Source organism: Apis mellifera, linkage group LG1 (assembly GCF_003254395.2).
Source record: "Apis mellifera strain DH4 linkage group LG1, Amel_HAv3.1, whole genome shotgun sequence".
NCBI classification, from domain to species: Eukaryota; Metazoa; Arthropoda; class Insecta; order Hymenoptera; family Apidae; genus Apis; species Apis mellifera.
The window spans coordinates 24,431,326-24,452,060 of record NC_037638.1 but is presented as its reverse complement, the minus strand read 5'-3'; the positions used below and the strand labels follow the sequence as shown (position 1 = coordinate 24,452,060).

The 20,735-nt window shown below is 41.9% G+C and overlaps 1 protein-coding gene across 23 annotated transcripts in view; it reads left to right on the top strand.

The window, feature by feature from the left end:
• The window catches only part of LOC551071 (bromodomain adjacent to zinc finger domain protein 2B), a 139,081-nt gene that overhangs the window by 81,290 nt on the left and 37,056 nt on the right, over window positions 1–20,735 (top strand). For all 23 annotated transcript variants that reach the window (XM_026445661.1, XM_026445658.1, XM_026445680.1 and 20 more), the window contains 2 exons: window positions 220–277; window positions 12,056–12,224. In XM_026445661.1, coding sequence (XP_026301446.1) covers window positions 12,065–12,224 — 160 coding nt within the window. In that variant the 5' untranslated portion in view covers window positions 220–277; window positions 12,056–12,064. The remainder of the gene's footprint in view (window positions 1–219; window positions 278–12,055; window positions 12,225–20,735) is intronic.

Below are 20,735 nucleotides of genomic sequence, written 5' to 3'. Positions count from 1 at the left end.
TCGAGGAGGAGGAGAAAAGGGAGAATCGATCGGGGAAATATAATGGCGCGAAAACTGGTGGGCGCGTAACGAACGACTGGAAAACTGTTGGGTTAACAGATGCAAATGCGACGGAGTGACTTGCTAATGGCCGCGTGTTTGCATTGTAATTGGTCGAGGTGATCGCATAGGAGACGATGCTGGAAATATTAATGGAGGAAACGTATTTCTCTGTTTCAGGTGTGATGGGGCCATGTGGAGTCGGCTTTTACTATGAGTTGAGGTCCTGTAATTAATCGTGAGTATCTTCTCGTAATTGTCCCTTTTTTTCTTCTCTTTTAAATAAATCGATCACCTCTCAACGTTCAATAATTTCGATAATGCTTGGTGAAACGATCGAGGCGCGGATTCCGGATGAAACTTTTACTTCTCCAATGGAATAATCTTATTAATAAGGAATTTCAATTTTCCTCGAGCAAACGTTGGTGAAGCTAATGTTTATTTACGTGATACATACATGCTCGTGGAGATCGAACGAAAGGTAATTTACGCAATGATCGAAGCGTTTAGCTAGAGAGAGAGTCAAGGTCCACGGTGTTGCGGTGATCCAAGTTCACGGGGATCGTGAACGTCCAACCGAGCGAACCTTTCTCCTCGCCCTTGAATTATGCGCATACCATCGAACCGAGCTGCGTAATTATCGGTTCGAGTACTCGGTATTGTTCCTCCTATTGACAACGAACTGTCTTTCTCTCTCTCTCTTTCTTTTCTTTCTTCGATCGATATAATTCTTATCTCATTGCGCGAAGTAGCAGAACACGAAATTGAAAAATTCAAGTCGAAGCTGGAACGTATTTGTAAAATTAAAAAGTTAGACGTTCCAAGATTTTTCACGTGGCAAAGCGAAAGAGAGAAAGGAAAAGCCGAATCATTGTCACCGCATCCCCCTCTCTGTACATTTCAGACGAGAAACCCTCGTCTCGTCTCGTCTCGTCGAGCCAAATCCAAACCTCGTTTCGCTTACGGAACGAGCGAATATCTGGTCCGCTGCTGGCGCACGCACGATCGCTCATAATCGCAGGTAACTACCACACGGAGAAACAGAGAAACGGAGAGAGAGAGAGAGAGAGAGAGAGATGCCGTGCTCTCACACAGGCCAGAAACGGCCGCTCTCCACGGAACCGGATCGCGCGCGTGTGTGCGTTTGTACGCGATACACGCGGAGCGAGGAAGATAGACAGAGAGCGAGAGAGAGAGAGAGAGGCGAGTGGAAGCATAGGAAAGTCCCTGTTAGCGACGTTCTATAGCATCCATATAACCGTCGTATTCGTGGCAGTTAGGGGTGCACGCGGGGCGAGAGAAGGAGAAAGATGGATAGAAGGGGGGAGGGTGGTAAACGGACGGAGGAAGACGGAGGAAGGCGCGATAGCGAGCGGGCGAGAGAGAAGGAGCGAGCGAGCGAGAGAGAGAGAGAGAGAGACGGAGCAAGATATAGATAGAGCGCGAAAACGATGGAGCAACGGGTGGAGAGAGGGAGATAGAAGTCGAGGGATGGTTTTGCTCCGGTGGCTCTGTATTGATTGCTACTCCTCCTCCGCTTCCACCGCCTCCTGCGACCACATCTCTCTCTCTCTCTCTCTCTCTCTCCATCTCTCGCTCTCGCTCTCGCTCGGTCGCCCGTGTGCTCTCCAAGCGTTGCCTGTATATTTCTCCTTCTACGCGTACCTGTCTCTCTTTTTTTTTCCTCCCTTTTTCCGCGCCCCCTCCCGCACCGCCACCCTTCGTTCCATCTCCGTCACCCTCCACCGCCTCTCTCCAGCGACTCTCCATCTCCGTCCTCCTCCCCACCGCCCGCCCGCCCGCCCGTTCTCGCCGGCCCGCTCCTCTCTCGGACCCGCACACCAACGCACCTCGTAACCGTCGCCTCTGCAAAGCGAAACCATCAAGATCCCGAGGTCCTCTCCTTGCCGCGTATATATATATATACATATATATATCTACCGAGTTCCTTCTCCTGCTTCTTCCAATCTTCTCGACGCGACTCGTTCCTCTTCTTCTTCTATCTTCCTCTCTCGCCTCCTTCCCCCTCTCCCGCCGAGTTGAGGAGAACCGGCCAAGTTCGTCTGTAATTGACGCAGATGCGATGGAGGGTAGAGGGGGAAGGAGCGAGAGAGAGAGAGAGAGAGAGAGAGAGAGAGAGAAAGAGAGAGAGAGAGAGAGAGAGAAAGAGAGAGAGAGAGAGAGAAAGAGAGAGAGAGAGAGAGAAAGAGAGAGAGAGAGAGAGAGCGGTGACAGCGGGTTCGACGACGGCGGAAGCGCAATTCTTTGCGCTCCGCGTGGAAATTGATCGAAGCGGAGCCGATGGCGGGCGGAGAGGGGCGAGGGAGAGGAGAGGTGTCCCCGGCATCCATGGCGCGGTGTACGCGAGAGATGGACTCGTTACACGGACGATAACGAGAAGAAGTTTTCTCTCGCGTTAACCGCTTTTTCTCTCCCCCCGCGGAGAAAATTCGTCGTCAATTCGCCACGCAGATCACGTCGGTTTTTTGATCTGTCGAAGGAACAAGGATTCGACATATGTATATATATATATATATGTAAATAGGAGATCTAAATAGGATAATAGCAGGTCTAAACAGGAGATGGAGTTATTTTTTTTTTTTTGTAAGCCTTAGAGGATTTATTTCTATTCCATTTTGGAATTATATTGGTTTGTACATATATATCATGAATTTCGCGATCGAGGTGGATCGTAAATTAAGATTGTACGCCGTTTAAATCGTATTTCAACCGTGCATAAATATAAATACCGTTAACCCTCTATGGGTTACCATTGTTGAACAACGCACTCGTACACGGCAAACGTGTATATATATATATATATAGATATATTGAATATATACAACGCGGTCGTAAATTAAATCCTTTTGACAACAAAGGATTTCCGGAGAAATTGTCACGCGTTTCGAAGTTAATTGTTAAGAAAGGTCGAGTTTACCGAATCCTCCGCAAGGATCGTAGAAAAATTTCGATCCTGTGATTTCCTGTCCTCTACGATCACCGATGGGTTAAACTCGTTGAACAAAGATTGGATAATCCCCCCGTTGATCGGCGATCCATCGGGAAAACGATATCGTGTCAACAAGAAGAGCGAGCCGTGTTTTCTCTTTGCTCGATTTATCTTCTTCACTTTTTTTTTCTTCTCCTTCTTTGCATCGTATCGTATATGTATACGAAACGGAGAATGAAATCTTTGTTTTCGTCGTTGAATCCAATATTCGTTATGTTTTACTTCTTCTTCTTCTTCATCTTTTTTCGATAATATTCGTCGTCGAAAATTTCTTAATCGCCTCGATTCATCTTTCGCGAATTTTCGATAAATGTTCAATTTCTATTTAAAATTTCGTCTATTTGAACCCGATTCGATTCTGAGAATCGATTATTCTTCTTTCTTCGTTAAATTACAAAATTTACGAATGTTTGCATTTCTGTTTAATATCTCTTTAATAGACACTATCAATTTCAATCATTCAAGTTTAGCTTTGTTTATATTAATCTTTCAATATTCCTTATCGTACCATCAGAGTATCACGCGTAATTTACTGTCAACAATAACAATTTTTCATTGATTCGTATTGAAAAAAAAATGATTTTATATTCGAATATTAATTTTTATTTTGGAAAAAAATCGATTTTAAATTCGTCCAATTTGAAATTAATCGTTCTTCGAGTTTTTAATGACTAATAAGTTCGATTGTATTTAAAACAAACGAAGAATATTCGAATAGCATGCAAAAGATTACGATAACTCGCATAATTTAACCATGATTTTTCGTTAATTCCTGAAAAAAAAACCTATTCTATCCTTCCTCGAGAAACGAAATAACAACGAATAAAGGTTTCCACTCGTATACTTGGAACTCATCATCGGTTTTTCTGGAAAAATTTTTTTTCTGGAAAAACATCGAATTTCCGAATAACCAACCGACGAGTAGATTTCCAGTTGGAGGAATTCAAATCCAAGAACCCGGAGCACGCGTAATTTAACCACCTCGACGGGGGGAACAAAATTTCCTTGACACACACAGTCCGGGGTCACCTCGAAATTGACACCTGTCACGTTCACCTGCGTTCGGCCATCGTGCGTTGCATCGCGATACCATCGCGAAACAATATCATCGTTTATTGATTGATCGAAGCCATCTACAACCAGGATTCTCTCTCCCCCTTCCTCTCTCCCTCCCCTCTCCTCTGCCAATTATCGCAGACGTTCCTTCTCCCTTCGCTTTCTTTTTTTTTTTTTCCCCTTTCTTCCTTCCTTTTTTTTTTTTTTTATTATTATTCGTTCAGTGACAGTTTTCCGGTATTCGGGAAATAAAGCGATACGACGACGACTCGTATCGACGTTTCCTGGAGGCGTTTTTTTCCCTTCCCCCCTCTCCCCGATGGGTCTCTCGACTTTTATGGGGGAAACGCGTCCCCCTCCCTCCTCTCTCTTTCCCCGAAAAAAATTGTTGTTTCACAGTCGATCGTAGTTTGATCCGTAGTGTCAGTTACAGGTTACAGGATTCTTGATTCGAGATGGAAAAACAGATGCGTTTTGATATCGAGGGGCAATCGAGGGGGATTATAATAAAAAAAATATATATATATGGATTCTCATTCTTTTTCGAGAATCGAAATCTTTGATCTTTCTCTCTCTCTCTCGTATCGAATCGTTTTCGTAATTTTTGGCACGATTCGTTTATACTAATCGATATAGTATAAATTTAACGGCGGAACGACAACCGTTCGATTACCGCCCGAAAGGAAGATAATAAGTTTTAAGAGGGAGAAAATCAAATGATTAGATTTGAAAGTATATTGAGTATCGGTTGAGCCACTCGACTCGAAAGTGTTGTCGAACAAGGAGACGTGAGGATAATAAATTTAAACGAAAAAAGAAAGAAAGAAAGGAAGGAAGAAGGATAGAAGAAAAAAAGTCAAACGAGGCGTAAAAAGTACAGATATGTAGGTATATGATTTGAAAGTTCGTATGGCGTTACACAGGATTACAAAGAAATGGTAGAACAATAAATCGTAGCGAAAAAAAGCAAATGAGGCATAAAAAGTATTGATACGCTGCGTCTATATATATATATATATGACTCGAAAGTCATATACGCGATATGAAATGAATTTCTTCGATTATTATCGTAGAAAGATTATCGAAAGAATTGTGTCTAATCGATGAACGAATCGATCATCTCGAAATTCGTCCTTTTTTTTTCCTTTTTTTGGAAAATTCGCGAATATTCGTTCCTCGAAAAACGAAGCGAATTCGTTGAAAAACGATAAACGCGCGGGGACGAAGATCGCGGCCGATAATTTTAATGAAAAATATTTATATGTATTTATGAACGCATTGGAAAATGGATAGCCGGTGAAGGATAGGCAAACACGCGGCGCGGTCTTGATTAAACGATCCAAGTTAACAAATAAAATATAAATCATTATGCAAATAACCGGAGGAGGGGGGAGGGCGAGGGGTGGACGGGAGTTTATCATATGCATCGATCGGTAAATAATTCATTCCCTCTTTGTCGAATGAAGTTCTCATTGTGCCCGGCAACGCGACGAACAACGGTGTAAAATTTTACCGTGGAGAGAGAGAGATACGTTGAAATCGGCGTGGAAACACGAGTTCGTTATTTCCTACCGCGTGTAATTTATCTTCTGGCAATTTTGCGGCGCGTCAAAATTAAAAAAACGCGAATTTCGAGGCGGTTGAATATTGTCACCCCGCTTCGCGCGATCATCGTTGTTTAAATATCATATTCATATCTTTCGCGATGATCCTGAATCTGCTCGGATTGAAGGGAAAAGTGTTATCAAGCGAAGGGAAGAAAAGAAAACACGAGAGTGGCGATTCTTAGATCATTACATCACGGATAATAATAATAACAAGTATGAAAAATTGTATAAATGTTTTCCAGATAAAAATTCCACGCGTCATTCAACCGTTCTTCTAAATCTTTGCTCGAAATTATGATTTCGTGATAGGAGAATATAATAGGAGAAAAAGTGGCGTGAATGAAAATTTTTCTCAACAATTTAATCACATTCTTTAATCTGTTATTTTTGTTAATTAAACACGTAGAAATGCAAATGTTATATAAAATAACATAAACGAATAAAAATACAAAATTATGTGTAAAACGTATATATTTAAGGGAACGTTCTTCTTTTCTTCGTTATTCCGTTTTACGTTACGTTAAATTATTAATTTTATTCATTTCTAATTAATTGAATGTTTTCCCTTTTGTTAATTTTTAATGTAAACGTATACTTTGTCGATAAGTTAGGTAATTAAAAAAGTTTTGGGATCAACGCCATCTCGCGTTTGGATCCAGGAAGCTCCGGTTTGTTATTAGTATAACAGAACGTGCAAGGAGGTATGCGAAGTCGGAGACAAGGAGAGCAACATTGTGCGAGAAGGATAGAGAAGTGATCACGTGACCAGTATCACGTGACACCTATCACGTGACCCCCGTCTTTCGCCACTTCGTAGACATTGTATCGAAAATTAATTAATTACTCGTTTTTCACTACAAATTTCTACACTTTTAAGCTTTAATCTTAAAGCTAAGACCCTAAACAACTTTCACGTATAGATTTTAATCATAGTTTCGTTTTAATTAATTATTTATTAACGATTAATGCGTCATGCGCGGACCGATGTCATCGGTATGCAATGCATTTTTCATTAATTTCTTAATATTATCGGATTAATTTATAAATAATAATGAATGCGTTTGAAACGTTACTTCCTCCTTTACTTTCACGTATAGTTTTTGTTCGTAATTTTCTGGTGGTTTGTATGAAAAAAATTGATTGTTTATTAGTCGGTTACGGAATGGAAGTTACCGATTGAAACGTTCTCTGTGATATTCGTTAATAAATGATTAATTGAAAAGAATTTCGCATTCAAATTGATAGAAGAAATTTCTCTGAAGTTTCAGCTTCAAGATACGAGCCTAAAAATGCGTAAATTGTTACTAAAAAATTAATAATTGATTAATTTTTCTGTCGCGTGTCCGAAATATTTGAAGATATCGAACCATCAATCGGTTTTTTTCATGCAAATAAGAACAATATTATGAACAAAAATTATACGTGAAAGTAAAGGAGGAAGTAACGTTTCAAATGCATTCGTTAATATTTATAAATCAATCCTGTAATAATAAGAAATTAATGAAAAATATGTCGCTCGTCGATAGCGTCACTTCGCGCATGACGCATTAATCGTTAATAAATAATTAATTAGAACAAATTTATCGTTGAAATCCATATGTGAAAGTTGCTTAAGGTCTTAACTTTAAAACGAGAGCTTAAAAGTGTAGAAATTTTTCCTATAAAATGAATAATTAATTAATTTTCGATGTAATGTTTAATAAAATAATGAGCGATGCGGTCACGTGACAACGGTCACGTGACAGTGGTCACGTGATCACCTTCTCTATCCTTCTCGCACAATGTTGCTCTCCTTGTCTCCGACTTCGCATACCTCCTCGTACATCCTGCTATGCTAATAACAAGTGGAAGCTTCCAGGATCCAAACGCGAGATGGCGCTGATCTAAAAATTTTATCAATTACCTAACTTATCGACAAAATATTCTTCGCCAATAGTTTACCTACAGTTTTATAGGAGAGAAGAAAAAGAATCGCAGCAGTAATTTTATTATACAAAGAAATACTTGTTTGAGAAATGTCGTAAAAGAAACGTACGTTTCAAGTTTCAATTATGATCTCAAAATTTACGATCATCCAATATTATATATTTTCCATTTATACTACGATGATTACCATGCATACGAGCAATTAAAAAATAATGCTTTTCTTTACACGTGTATCGACGAATAATGTTTCATAGCCATGTCTGGGTCACTGTGCTCGGCAAATAACCGGTGGACTTTACGCGTGATGCACCCGTTGGAAAGGAAAAGGCCCTTTTCCCTATATATATATATATATATATATGTATCCGCGTGTTGGGCTAGATATACGAGGCACGCGTCCCCTCCATCCATTTCCATGTTATTGTGAACACCCTGCTCGTGTCTGCCTCCATTTTTCTTCCCACCCCTTCTATCGCGTTCTCAGGGTTGGCCGAACCATTCGAACGAAAATATTAGCCCGACCAGGGGTTTAATCCATTCGCGGATTTACACCGGTGGGCTCCTCCCACCACCTTTCTCATCCGCTCGTGCTATTTATAAAAAACGTGATATTTATGCGATTTAAGGACTCGGCTAGAAGGAGCGTTGTTTGGAAGAAACGGAATCTAGGTTAACGCGTTTCGTGATTTATGCTTTGTCCGCCCGTACCATCGGTCAGTGTTCACGTTTCCAAAGCTTGTCTCTCGGATTTGTAGCTGACATTGTGCTGATCGACGCTCGAGAAAGATCGTTCTCAAAGGTTACATTGTTCGATTCGAATCGGCGAGAGGAGAGGGGAGGGGGGAGGGCAGGAAGGAGACCGGAGAAACCAAGATAGGAGCGTGTTAATTTTAGACTACCAGGAGAACATCGCGCGAAAACACGATCTTTCCTTCTCGCTTATCCTACCCGCGTAATAATTTACACGGCGAAAAGACCACGAAAGAGCTCTCCGATGGAGCTCGAAACGGAAGGTTCTCGGTCTCACGGAAACTTTCGCGCTCGATTGTACGCGTTCATTTTGGAATACCGTGTCGAATAACGCGCTACGTGACGATTCCCTCCGAGTTGGTAAAAAATTCGCCGTTCGCAAGCCGCGCTATATTCCCTGGATACTCTGTACCATGCGGGGAATACCGAAGTGATCGGTGCACGAGCGTCGAATTCTTCTGGCGGCCAAGGGGGGGGAATATCGAGAAACGAGGCTCTCTACGCTTTTGCCGCCCGGTTTTCAGCCTCTGCGAGTACTTCGAGACGCTCGTAAATTGGCGAGAGAAAGAGGAGAGAAAAGAGACGGAGGCGGGCGCGGCGGAGAAGGAGGGGAAGACGACGAATAAGAAGAGGCTCGCTCGCTCGTTCGGTCAGCGAGAGAGGATCGAAGGAAGGGTCGGGTGGAAAGAGACAGAGACGGTGGATGCGAGAGAGAGAGTAGGAGGGACGGGGGAGAGGGATGGGGCAGAGGTTGGGCTACGACCATCGATTTCTCGACCGGTGTTACGTTCCTTCGACCGGGAAAAACTTGCTATTCCACGATTCTCGATGAGGAAATTCTTGCTTCGAATACTTCTTATTAAGTAAGATACACTCACGTCACTATGATGATGTTTTATTTCTGTTAGTGTTCCGTTTGAGAAGGAAGTCGACTCGATTTTTAATTTGTAGGAAATGTACGGGATGATGCGAGCATTTTACTTCCACGCGTACAGTCGATTCGTTCCTGACGCGATTGATTCCAATTAAAACGTTTTCTAACGAAAGAGTGTAGCAAGGAATGCAGTACGGTAATATACACGTGTATCGATTTGATTCCTGATTCGATCGAATTAAATTTTTTTCATTCGTTTTCATTTTGATACGCGGATAAAAAAATGTTATACTTATACAATAGTATGTAGTGTATTACAGAGGATAAAACACGTAGGGTGAAACTGTTTTGCGTGGCGTTGGGAATTGGGTTAATCAATCGAACGAATGTTCCGTAACCGGAACGATTCAAGTGCTCTGTCTTAGTTTGTCGATGTCGGGGGTTCATCGATCGCCGATGACACGGTTGCACGTCGATTTTGGACTCGTCAAGGGGTAGAGAGAGAGAGAGGAGGAGCAGGAGGAAGAGGAGAAGGAGGAGGAGGAGGAGGAGAAAGCGCTCCATCGATCCCCGGAACGCAGAAAGCGCGCTAGTCCAAGACAATTTCCGGCGATCGAGGGCTTCCACGCGGCTTCGTCCTTCGATTAGGAATAAAAGGCTTCCCGGTATCGCGCGCGCACCGCTGATGTTTTTAAAATCGTGGCAAAAAATTCTCTCCAATTGTTCTCTATCTCTCTTATTTTCGAATTTAATATCACCTCTCTCTCTCTCTCGAATTCTGAAGCGATGTTTTTTTCTTTTCAATCGGCGGGGATTTTTTTATCGTCGAAAAGGGGGGAAAAAATATGAATGAAAATATACTTACGCGCGAAAATATCGATTTAAAGCAATTACTCGGGTAGAAAGTTGGTGCGTTGGATAATAATATTGGGTAATATGTGTTAAATAATATACAAACAAAATTATTGAAATTTATTCAATCTTTTATATTCAATTATTCAAATAGCTATTAACTTGTGCACGAGGTAAATGATCAACAATGTGATTAACACGTTGCTAAATATATTTAGTAGCCGATTATTATTATCTTACGTTCAATATTTTTTTTTTTTTTTTTTAATTCCTTATTATAATTTTAAAATTTCATTGCCACGTTAAATATTTAATTTCGATAAATATTTAAAAACTCTACGTATTATATTTAAATATAAATATAAACGTAGGTATTATTTTTCGTCATGTTTCAAGATAAACATTCCACCCGATATTTCCCGATAAATTTGTCGGCAAATATGTATATCTCTGTATAACATTAACCACGTCTCGTCGCACGATTCGTATTTGAACAGATTAGAAAATTGATTTGAATAACAAATTGCCACCAACCGTTGTTATTTCGTACCATTACATTAGTTGTCCCTTCTCGCGATAATATACGATACGAATACGAATCATCGTACAAGATGTCTCGCCTCGTCTTTCTTCGAACGTTGCGTCACGTTTGGATTTGTATCGAGCAATTCGGGAAGGGAAAAAGATTGATGAAAAAAAGAATAATCTTGAATCATCGAATTCGGCGATTGTGTCGTCCAATCGTGGTCGAGATCGTGGAGAAGCGAGAGCAATGTTGTACACGTTTACTCTCGGGGCGCGATACACGTCAACTATACGTAAGGCAACAGTGTATGATAATAACGGTGCCAGTGGCTGGTGCGGTGTCTAGCCTAGCACCAGCCTAACCTGACTCAACGTTGTAACCATGTATATTTATACAACAGCTGGGCGGCGAGGGAGGGGAGTGTGCCAGTCAGCTGATTGAAGCGCTGGAGGGGAAACGGTGGAGGGGAGAACGACCTTTATTTAAAGCGCTCGAGAGGAAGCCTTTCTTCGACTGGTAAACAGTCATCGAATGAACATGCGAGACACACATATACATACGTGGCCGCGTATTGCGCGTGACTGAAATAATATCGTTGGATTTTTACCTTTCCTCCCCCCTCCACCTTTCCTCCCACTGCCTGTCGGTGGGAAGAAGAGGAGAGGGGGGGAGAGGGAAGAATAAAGCGGGAAAAGAAAGAGATGGAGGAGCGTTTCGCGGGTTTCGAGACACCGCGTCGGTGTATTAACATAATTAACTGGAGACCAGACGTTACACAGACAGACATTGCGCTTTTCTTTTTTTCCAACCATCCTATTTTTATTTTCTTTTGTTAACTCGCGCGTGTTATTCCGAATAATTAATTCTTTTTTTTTGAAAAGAGATATTGTTTAACGTATTTTTTTCTTTTCTTTTTTTTTTTCATACGTTTGCCTTTTTTTTTAAAAAAGTTCGCACCGTCGTTTCGCCATCCAGAAAGTTCAAGGCTCCGGCAAGAAGATTTTTCGCAATGATCGTACGGTGCTTTGGAAACAATGAAAGGAAAACAAATAGTACTATTGTTCCCTTACGGCTACGTGGCCCGTTATTATCGACTCTTCCATTCATCGATCATTCCGTGCTCATACACCGTTAAATAATTATTCGCGTATGATATTCTAAACGAGCGAATAAATTAATTAATTCAAAATCCACGACGGGATATATCCACGATGGTAATCTCTTACGATTTAAAACTAATTTCAATTATCGTATACATATTTATATATTTATGTATATATTTTTTCTCAGTTTTCCTCGTATTTTTGCTCGTCATTCCCCGCTACGCGTTCTTTCTCCAATCCTTCGATCCAGATGGAGAGGAGAAGGGAGGCGAATTTTAACGGTTTTAACGAAACGCTGATGCTCGTTTTCAGGGGACTGGCATGGAGAAGGAGAACTCCGCATCGGGCGGAGGTGGCGGGGGCGGTGGAGGTGGCGGAGGCGAAGCGGCGGCCGCGGCGACTCCAGGCGCCACCTCCGCCTCCGAGAAACTCCAGGCGGACCAGGCCAATCCGTTGCTCGATCCAACTGCGCTCTTCGGCGGTAAGCCAATTTTTCTTTCCCCCATTTTTTTCCCCCTCCAACTCTTGCGCCCCGCGTTTCGTCCTTCTCTTTATTATATCAAGCGTGGAAGCACACAATTTCTTCGATTATACATATTTTTTTTAAACGGGAGGAATTCATTCTTTAATTGATTCCTTGATCAACTTTGATGACACGTGACTTGTATTCTTATTATTATATCGAGTTACTTTAAATGCTTAATTATTTTATTATCGATCCCTAGTTTGGTCTGAAATCAAGGCGAATTATCACGGAATACGTAACGTGATTTACGTATCTTCGATGGAAAATAATAAATTCGTGGATAATTAAAATTACCAAGCTTGCTCGATTAACTCGTTTTTTCCCAATTATCATTTAGTTAAAGATCTGAAAGTCGAATCGTTTATTCATTTCCATTATTATGGACACGAGAAGGAACTTTTAAAAAGTTCCTCGACTCGATTCGACGATCCTGCGAGACTGGAAAGTGCGCGAACAAGACGGAGGGGATGGAATCGCCGCGATTAATAACACCGCGATCGATGCGTTCAAAGGCGTTGGATATCGAACGAGATTATCGACGTAATCCCTTTTGCCCGTAGCCTCGAGCTTCATTAATCAAGCTGTTTGCACCGACGCGAAATAACGCGGGGAGGATGCATAATAATAAATTATCTTTCTGGTGTCGATTCATCATATGGTTGTCCATAAATATAATAAATACGATATGTGTGTGTGTATATATATATATATTTGATTTTCATAACAATCCGTATTAATTATGAAATCGAAGATCTCGATGAAATTTTTACTTTGAATAATAATAAATTTATGAATGACTCGTTTTAATTTCAGTTCTCTGATCTGTATTATATATTAAGAGTATACGAAAGCGTATGTGTGTTACAAGTTCAAGGTCGAGGTCTCGAGTCACTTTGCTCATTTTAAAGAGCGACTCTCTATTTTTTTTTTTTTTTTTTTTTAAAGCTCATCGAACCATTAAACACAAGATATGATCAATCTTGAAATTTTTCTTCCTCGTATAATTCATTCAGAAGTCAAATTTTCGGTTAATGTTGAATTATCGTAGTCAGAGTAAGTGTTCATTTAGGATAGGAACTGAGGATGTGTAGAAATCTGAAAAATCGAATCGTGTCATATGTCAATGATTTTTTTCTCGAGGATCAAGCGATTCGAAGATATTTCAGTGGATTGAAAATAGCAGAGATTCCTAATATCGATACTTTCTATATTGCCCGATTCGACTCGATTTCTTCTCGACTTGAAAATCAGGATTCCAATATTTTCAGGAACTCAACTTTTCAGAATCTAATTTTTTTTCTTTTTTTTTAAATTAAGAAAAATTCTCATGAATATCTCCGAAGGGGAGATCGAAGTAACAGAAGAAGGACTGAAACTCTCATTGGGTGGAAGTTATTGCTATCTTTGAACACATTCGGTGCCATACATTCTTAATAAAAACAAGTTTGAGAGTAAAATCTTGGAGAATTACTCTTGAGAATGTTTTTCGAAGATAGACGTTCGGTTTGATTGTTCTAGGATAACTTTCATCCCGAAAAATAATTTCTCGGGAGCAATTGCTCGAATTGGATTAATCTATCTATCGTCCGTCTTAATACTACTAGTTTTAGTATTTATTTTCACACGCAATACTTCCTCGTTTTACATCGATAATAAAATATCGATGTTTCTCCTTCTAACTCGAAATATCCAAACATGCTCGCGCAAAATCGATAAAATCTCAAACTATTTCGGCCGAGCAAGCGATATATACAGTGCTCCGTTACACGTTGCCACCGTAACAGTAATAAAAGCGGACGTATTACGATGTATCCACGAGTTTCTTCCACCTTTCGACCGGGCAGAACGCAGCTAGAAGGTAGAATTTCCACAGACGTTGTATATTCCTCCAAGTTTTAGACCTTGAACAGGCATCAAGACCATTCAACTCTTCTCTTTCCCTCCAGGTTTTAGTATCGTGCATACCACATTGAGCGAACGGATATTCCTCCGGCTGGCTTCTTCTTTCACCCGGCCTCTCTCTCGTTTCCGTTCATGTTTGCCCAAGACCTCTTCTAACGTTATTCTCTCTCTCTCTCTCTCTCTCTCTCTCTTTCTCTCCCAAAGAAGCCGAACCCAGCGTATTTTATATAGGTACAGCCCGTTACGAAAATCTTGGTTCGCTCTAAATAACGATCATGATCTTGTAAAATTTAGGTAAAAATTTTGTTGTACGTACGAAATTTTACGCGAGAAATTTCTTCTTAAGCGGTTTTTTCGAACGAGTGAAATCGAAATCCTTTTTTTAACGACGTGAATTATTTTTATTATCGTTTTATTTAAAAAAAAAAATTGTATTGGAAATAGAATTGCGATCTACGGATTGGAGAAAAATTTGATGAAAAATTAGGATTTTCGAGCAAAGCGAGGCGGATTTGTGGTTAAGAAGAGCGTATATAAAGACTTTTGCGCTTGACTGTATTAGTATGTGTATATACCGTATGTATATATAACGCGTTCTTGAGGAAGGAGAGGCCTGTTCGGCCACTTACTTTAATTAGCACTACTTGCACGCTTGCAATCGAGCCCTTCTCCTCTCTTCTCGGCGAGGCGGTTAGCCTTTTCTCATCGGCGATTCGAGGATACTTGTCACGTTGTTCTCGTTTCTCGCGTCGAAAGAAGACACGGCCTCGCGGCTTCGACATTATCCAACTATCAACCCGTATTTTAATTCGAGTGTATTTACCTTTAAACGATTTTTTCATGCGACGACCTCGCCTCGATAAGGTTCTCGGCTCTTCCCGTTTCCTATTAACTGATTAAAGTCGTCTATCCTTATCCATCCATCTTCTCCAAATATCTTCTTCCTTCGAATGAAAAGTTTCGGCAATTTACACTTTCCAATAATATATATGTATCCCTTCAGACTCGGCGGGTATCAAATATCGTTTATTCGCGATTTTGTTTCTCCTTCTTCTATATTTATGGAAAAATTATGGCGCGTCTGGAACAAGGGCAAGAAGAAGCTCCCCGGAGCGGAAATGGTTGGAGCGTTGCTGGTGGCCGGGAACGGAATGGGGCGTCGCGACTTTTCGCACGGTGGCAATCAATACCCATTGCTCCGCGTTTTCTTCCACGCTCCGATTCCCTCGAATCGATCCGTCGAATCGGTCGCAGCCGATGTTGGCGCATCCACCGCATAACGTTTATACACGTTAATTATCGGCTCGTGATTCGAATCGAAACCCGCGATACCGTTAGTAACTCGTGATACCCGATCCAACATCGTTCCTCGGACGTTAATCATAGATCCCATCGTTAATGGTCAACCTCTTCTCGAGATCACTCTTTCGAGAGTGGCCTCTCTCCCCCTTCCTTCCTCCCCTCCCTCCCCTTTCGTTTCGAGTACCGGTTAACCCGATCTCTTCTTCTCCAATTACCGGCCCCCTTGAAAAACACGGACTCGAATATTTCCGGGTATCGGGAAGAAATCGTGGAACAAAGAGGCGGGAAGAGCCGAACGATGGGTCCTTCTCCATCTTCCCCGACCGTGTTCCATTCGATGGGATTTCGTTTATTTCGTTGCCTCACCTCCACGACCCGACCGCTATATACGCGTTTCCCGGACCTTCTCTCGCATCCCTGTGTGTTGTCGGTCGCGCGTCTTCTCTCTCTCTCTCCTTCCCTCTCTGTTTGCTCCTGTCTTTTCAAGCAAAGCCTCTCTCCAGAGCCTTCCTCTCCCTTCCCCTCCCTCTCGTGGCCGGCTCTACCATCTCGTTCCATCAACTTCCATATCGTATCCCCCTGTCCCGCTTTCTTTCTCCGTCTCTCTTTCTCTCTCGCTCTCTCTTCCTCTCTCTCGCTTCGAACGAGCGTCGGTTAGATTCGTGGGGGCTTTGGGGACGCAAGAACGGACCGACGGTCGGTCGGACAGACGCGACGAGCGCTTCTCTCTCTCTCTCCTTCTCTCTCTCTCTCCCGCAACCCTCATCCCCCTATATTTTTCTCTTTCTCTCGCCTCCTCGTGGCTCGATCTACCACTCTCTCTCTCTCTCTCTTTCTCTCTCCCTCGCTCTCCGCCGGTTCTCTCTGTATATTTATTGATTGCCACCTCACCTCGCCTACCATGGCCTCGGTCTGCGGCAGTTTCCCCTCCCTTCTTCACCAATCCCTCGTTTCCCTCGTCCCAGGCTCGTTCTGCAGCAAGCACCAGCATCGCGCGCTCTGTTACGAGGCGAGAGAGAGAGAGAGAGAGAGAATATCTTCTCTCCCGTTACGTTCCCGCTCTGCTCTTTCTTTCTCTCCGATCTCGTTACTCCCTTTCCTTCTCCCATCCACGCGACCGCCTCCGTCTCTCCCTCTTTCTCCTTCGCTCCCCGTCTTCCTCCGCTCCTTCCTCCCATCCGCTCACGGTTTTCTAGCATCCTGGCCCAGCTCTCTCTTTCTCTCTCTCTCTTCCCCTCCCACCTCTCTCGATCCTAAGCTATCCGACAGAGCTTCGTCCCTACTACTACTATTACTCTCTCTCTCTCTCGCTCGCTCGCTTTTACCTCCTACGCTCGATACAAACTCGTTGGACGCCGCGGAGTTTTCGTTTGAACTTACCCTCCGGGGGTACGCGCCGTGCCCAACACCGCTGGATCGCATACTCGCTCTCATCCAACCTTCCCTCTTCCTCCGACCTCCTCCCTTCCGCTTCGTCTTTCGTTCGTCAGTCTTGCGCTCTCTCTCCTCCTCCGCTGCCTTCCTTTACTTTTTTCCCCTTTACTTTTCGTATTTTTCTTCCTTTCTTCTTTTTTTTTCTTGCGCGATAATTAATCGATTAACCTTGGAGAAGGATAGGATAGGATTTCCCTAGGAATCTAAAAATTGCGAGGGATGTAAATACGTTCAAGAGTGTTTTTTTTTTCTTCGTAATAGATCATCGTGATTAATGTCTGTTCCAGAATTTTCAGTTTTAAACGCGTGTAATTATTCGATGAGTCGAGTTGAGTTACTTACGAGTCGCGAATACGTTAGATTCTTCTTCTAAATTTTGTAATTTGATGTATTGGGATAATTAGGATGGATTATATGTGGTTGAAATTTTTATATTCTTCTCCAATTTTATGTATTAATTTTAAATTGTTCGAAGGGTTGCGATAGTTTTAGAAAGAAAGTGGATCGTTATAGTTTGTAAAATGCTTGATAATAAAGATCCTGTTTACCGTATATCGAGTTTTCCTCTGCGCGAAACAGAGAGATAGCAGAGAATAATAGTCTATATATATATGTGAAGATCTTGAGGAAGTTAGTATACACACATACACGCTATGCTTCCCGTTATACTCTTAAAACATATAACGGGGAAACAAATATACTCAAGTAACTCCAAAACAAACGTTCCTTCTCTTTCGAATCTTACAAATTGGAGCAAAGTTAACGCTCCAATTGCTTTACATATTCCCTGCCGTAAAGATGGCAAAGAACCTCATCGATAATCGACAAACGGTCTTCTGATGTAAATAATTCTATCGAATTGCAAAAACGTTTATTTATAATAATATATATATATATATTCGATTTTATAGATTTGATATAGAAAAACGATAAATGAGTGAAGTAAAAAGAATGATCGATATATACGTCGTGTTTATATATTTTACGAAAAATTTTTTAAATGAAAAAATTTACAGAATATATATATATAATATATATAATACGCAAAACAAAAATATTCAAATTTAAATATACGCATCGTGATATTTATAGAACGAAACAAATCTTTGTTTAATACTTTCGTTACCACGTGTTACACGCGCGTAACACATCACATGGTGAACGTTGTTTTTCATGAAATTTATTCATATTCCGTGAAAACAATCACGCACAAGGGAGAATAACTAAATTTACTCGTTACGCTTTTACCATTTACAAAATTAATCAAACCGTTTTTCATTCATCTTTCCCGAGAATTTTTACAATTATTACAATTATTATACCCGACCAATTTGTATCGTTGCAAAAATGAATAATAATAAAAGTATTAACCTCTTCAAAAATTCCCACGTAACTTGCTAACGAAGCTCCCTCGATCATCGAAGCGCAATCCTGTCGACGAACTCTTTCGACCAAAAAGAATCATTCCCCTCGAAAAAAAAGAAGAAAAAAAAAAGAAACGAGAGATGCACGGAGGGAAACGTTCCTTCCAAGTCGTTCTCGTTTATAAACGCGGTCCCTCAGGCTGACCCTCCCGCGTAGCGCGTCGCGTTTCTATTTCGCGCGAGCGACGCGTGAGACGTTCGTTCGTTCGTTCGTTCCCTCGGCTTTCGTTTCATCCCTCCCCTCGCATCGACGCGATCCGTATGATACCGTCATTACGCGGCGTGACGGAACGCGTGCGCGCTAGATTTTCCAAGAAGCTCGTCGGATGAAATCCTGTTAGGAAACGGGAGCGAGACGAGGAGGAGGGAATAGCGGCGAGGGGGAAAGAAATAGGTTCTTTTCGCTCGACGCCCTCCCCAACTCTCCTCCCCCCTCCCTGCGTTTCCCAACCCTCGTCGTCGGTTTCTAATTTCACTGCACTCCCTGATACAACCCGCTTTTATCTCCCCGCGATCGATGCGATGCAAACTCGCGCTGCGATGCGAGTTCTCGTTTCACGACCGTCTGAATCTCTTTCCATCGAATTCCTTTTCGTTTCTTTCTTTCTTTCTTTCTCCTTTCCCTTCTTTTTTTTTTATTCTTGCGCCTCCGCGACGACGAGAAGAGGAGACCCGTCGTCGGTCGTTAGACGGTTAAAGAATATCGAGTTCGAGGAAGCGGACGAGACAACGGTTGGAAACAGCCGTTGCTCTGCCGGTGATCGTGGGAGGGAAAGAAGCGTAAATGTTTTTATTTTCGCCGAGTTCGCGGGAATCGAGATTTTTTTTTTTTTGAAACGAGAAGACTTTTCGAGTATTTTCGAAAGCTGGTGTATTTTAAACGGACGACGACGAGATTGGAATTTCTTTCGAATTTGAAAAAGTTCGAAATCTTGCTTTGATTCGATATTTCGAGCAATTTTTCGATCGTCTCGCACGCGATCGAAAAAGTAGGGTCGCGCAAATTCCAATCGGAGGTCCGACAATCGGGATTCGAGATTCCAGGAGGACGACCGAAAACTGGTTGAAACCGCGTGGGCGCTGGCTCGAGCGTGACATTTGGCTAGCGCTCGCCTAGGGACACTCGGACCTTACGTGTGGAAACGCCGTTTGAGTGGCTTTCGTCCCACGCATGGCCGTCGTTTTCGTGCGAATAACTGCCTGCCATTCTCTCTCTCTCTTTCTCTTTCTCCCACTCTCTCTCTTCCTTCCAACCTCTCGAACAACAATCCACTCGTTTGACATTTTTTCGACGACTTTTTTCTTTTTTTCTCTCTCTCTTCTTTTTCACATGAAAAATCATCCGATCCGACGATACGTGACCGATAAGAAGTTTTACGAGACGACGGAGAAACGAGGAATGTTCTTTTATTCATCGATGTTACGCGATCTTATCTGTAGATACGATTACTTTTGATTAATACGAATGTATCGTCTCTGTATATATTTGTCAAATCCAATATTTTTTTCGGCAAAACTTGGATACTCGTCTAAAAATCCGATATTCCAAATTTTTTTTTTTAGTTACATTTTTTACCATCAAGAAATTTACTTGGAAAGTAAATTTCTCTCTCTGAAAGTTAGATAAAATTTTATTTATTTATTTATTCATTTATTTATTATCCGACTACGAAACCAAAGAGAACTGAATATTTTTCGGTTGAGAAATTCTCATTGGAATACAATACGATAAATACAATTCCTTTATTCTATCAATCAATCAGATTTGTATTTTTTTCCCAGAGAGAGAGAGAGAGCTTATCATTGTCAAAAATAGCGAATAACAGAGATGACTCCAATAACGACTCAATTTTTTTCACGATCGTTTTTTTTTTACATCTGCGCGTCCCCCGCATCGAGTCGCCATATTTCACCAGCCATAACTCCATCTCCCCTCCCGTTTTCCAAATCTCAACCCTTCCCAACTTTCACTCTCGTCTCATTTTCATTCCTCTTGCTTTCGACTGGCCTCGTTACCTCCATCATCCTTCTACCGATTTTCTCCCCCTTCTCCTCCAAGAATTTTTCACCCTCCTCCACCCTCCTCCTCCGAAACCTTCTTTCCTTCCTTCCTTCCTTCCTTCCTTCCTCCATCCCTTGGCGCGCAACGTGTGCAGCTTGATAAATGCGTTCCTCGTGCCTCGAATCCGATACAGACACACCCCCTTCCCAAAAGATAAGACAGAGCAAAAAGATATTTGGCGCGATAATAAAAGGAAGGAGGGAGGGAAGAGTGGGCTCGAATCGATCCCAAGCCCGAGCGAGGATCGCGAGGCCAGCGAGAAAAATATCAATTCGAATACTCTGTGCTTGGTAGCCGCAGCCCTTTTAAACATTCAATTCATTTGAATTATGGAGTAATCCA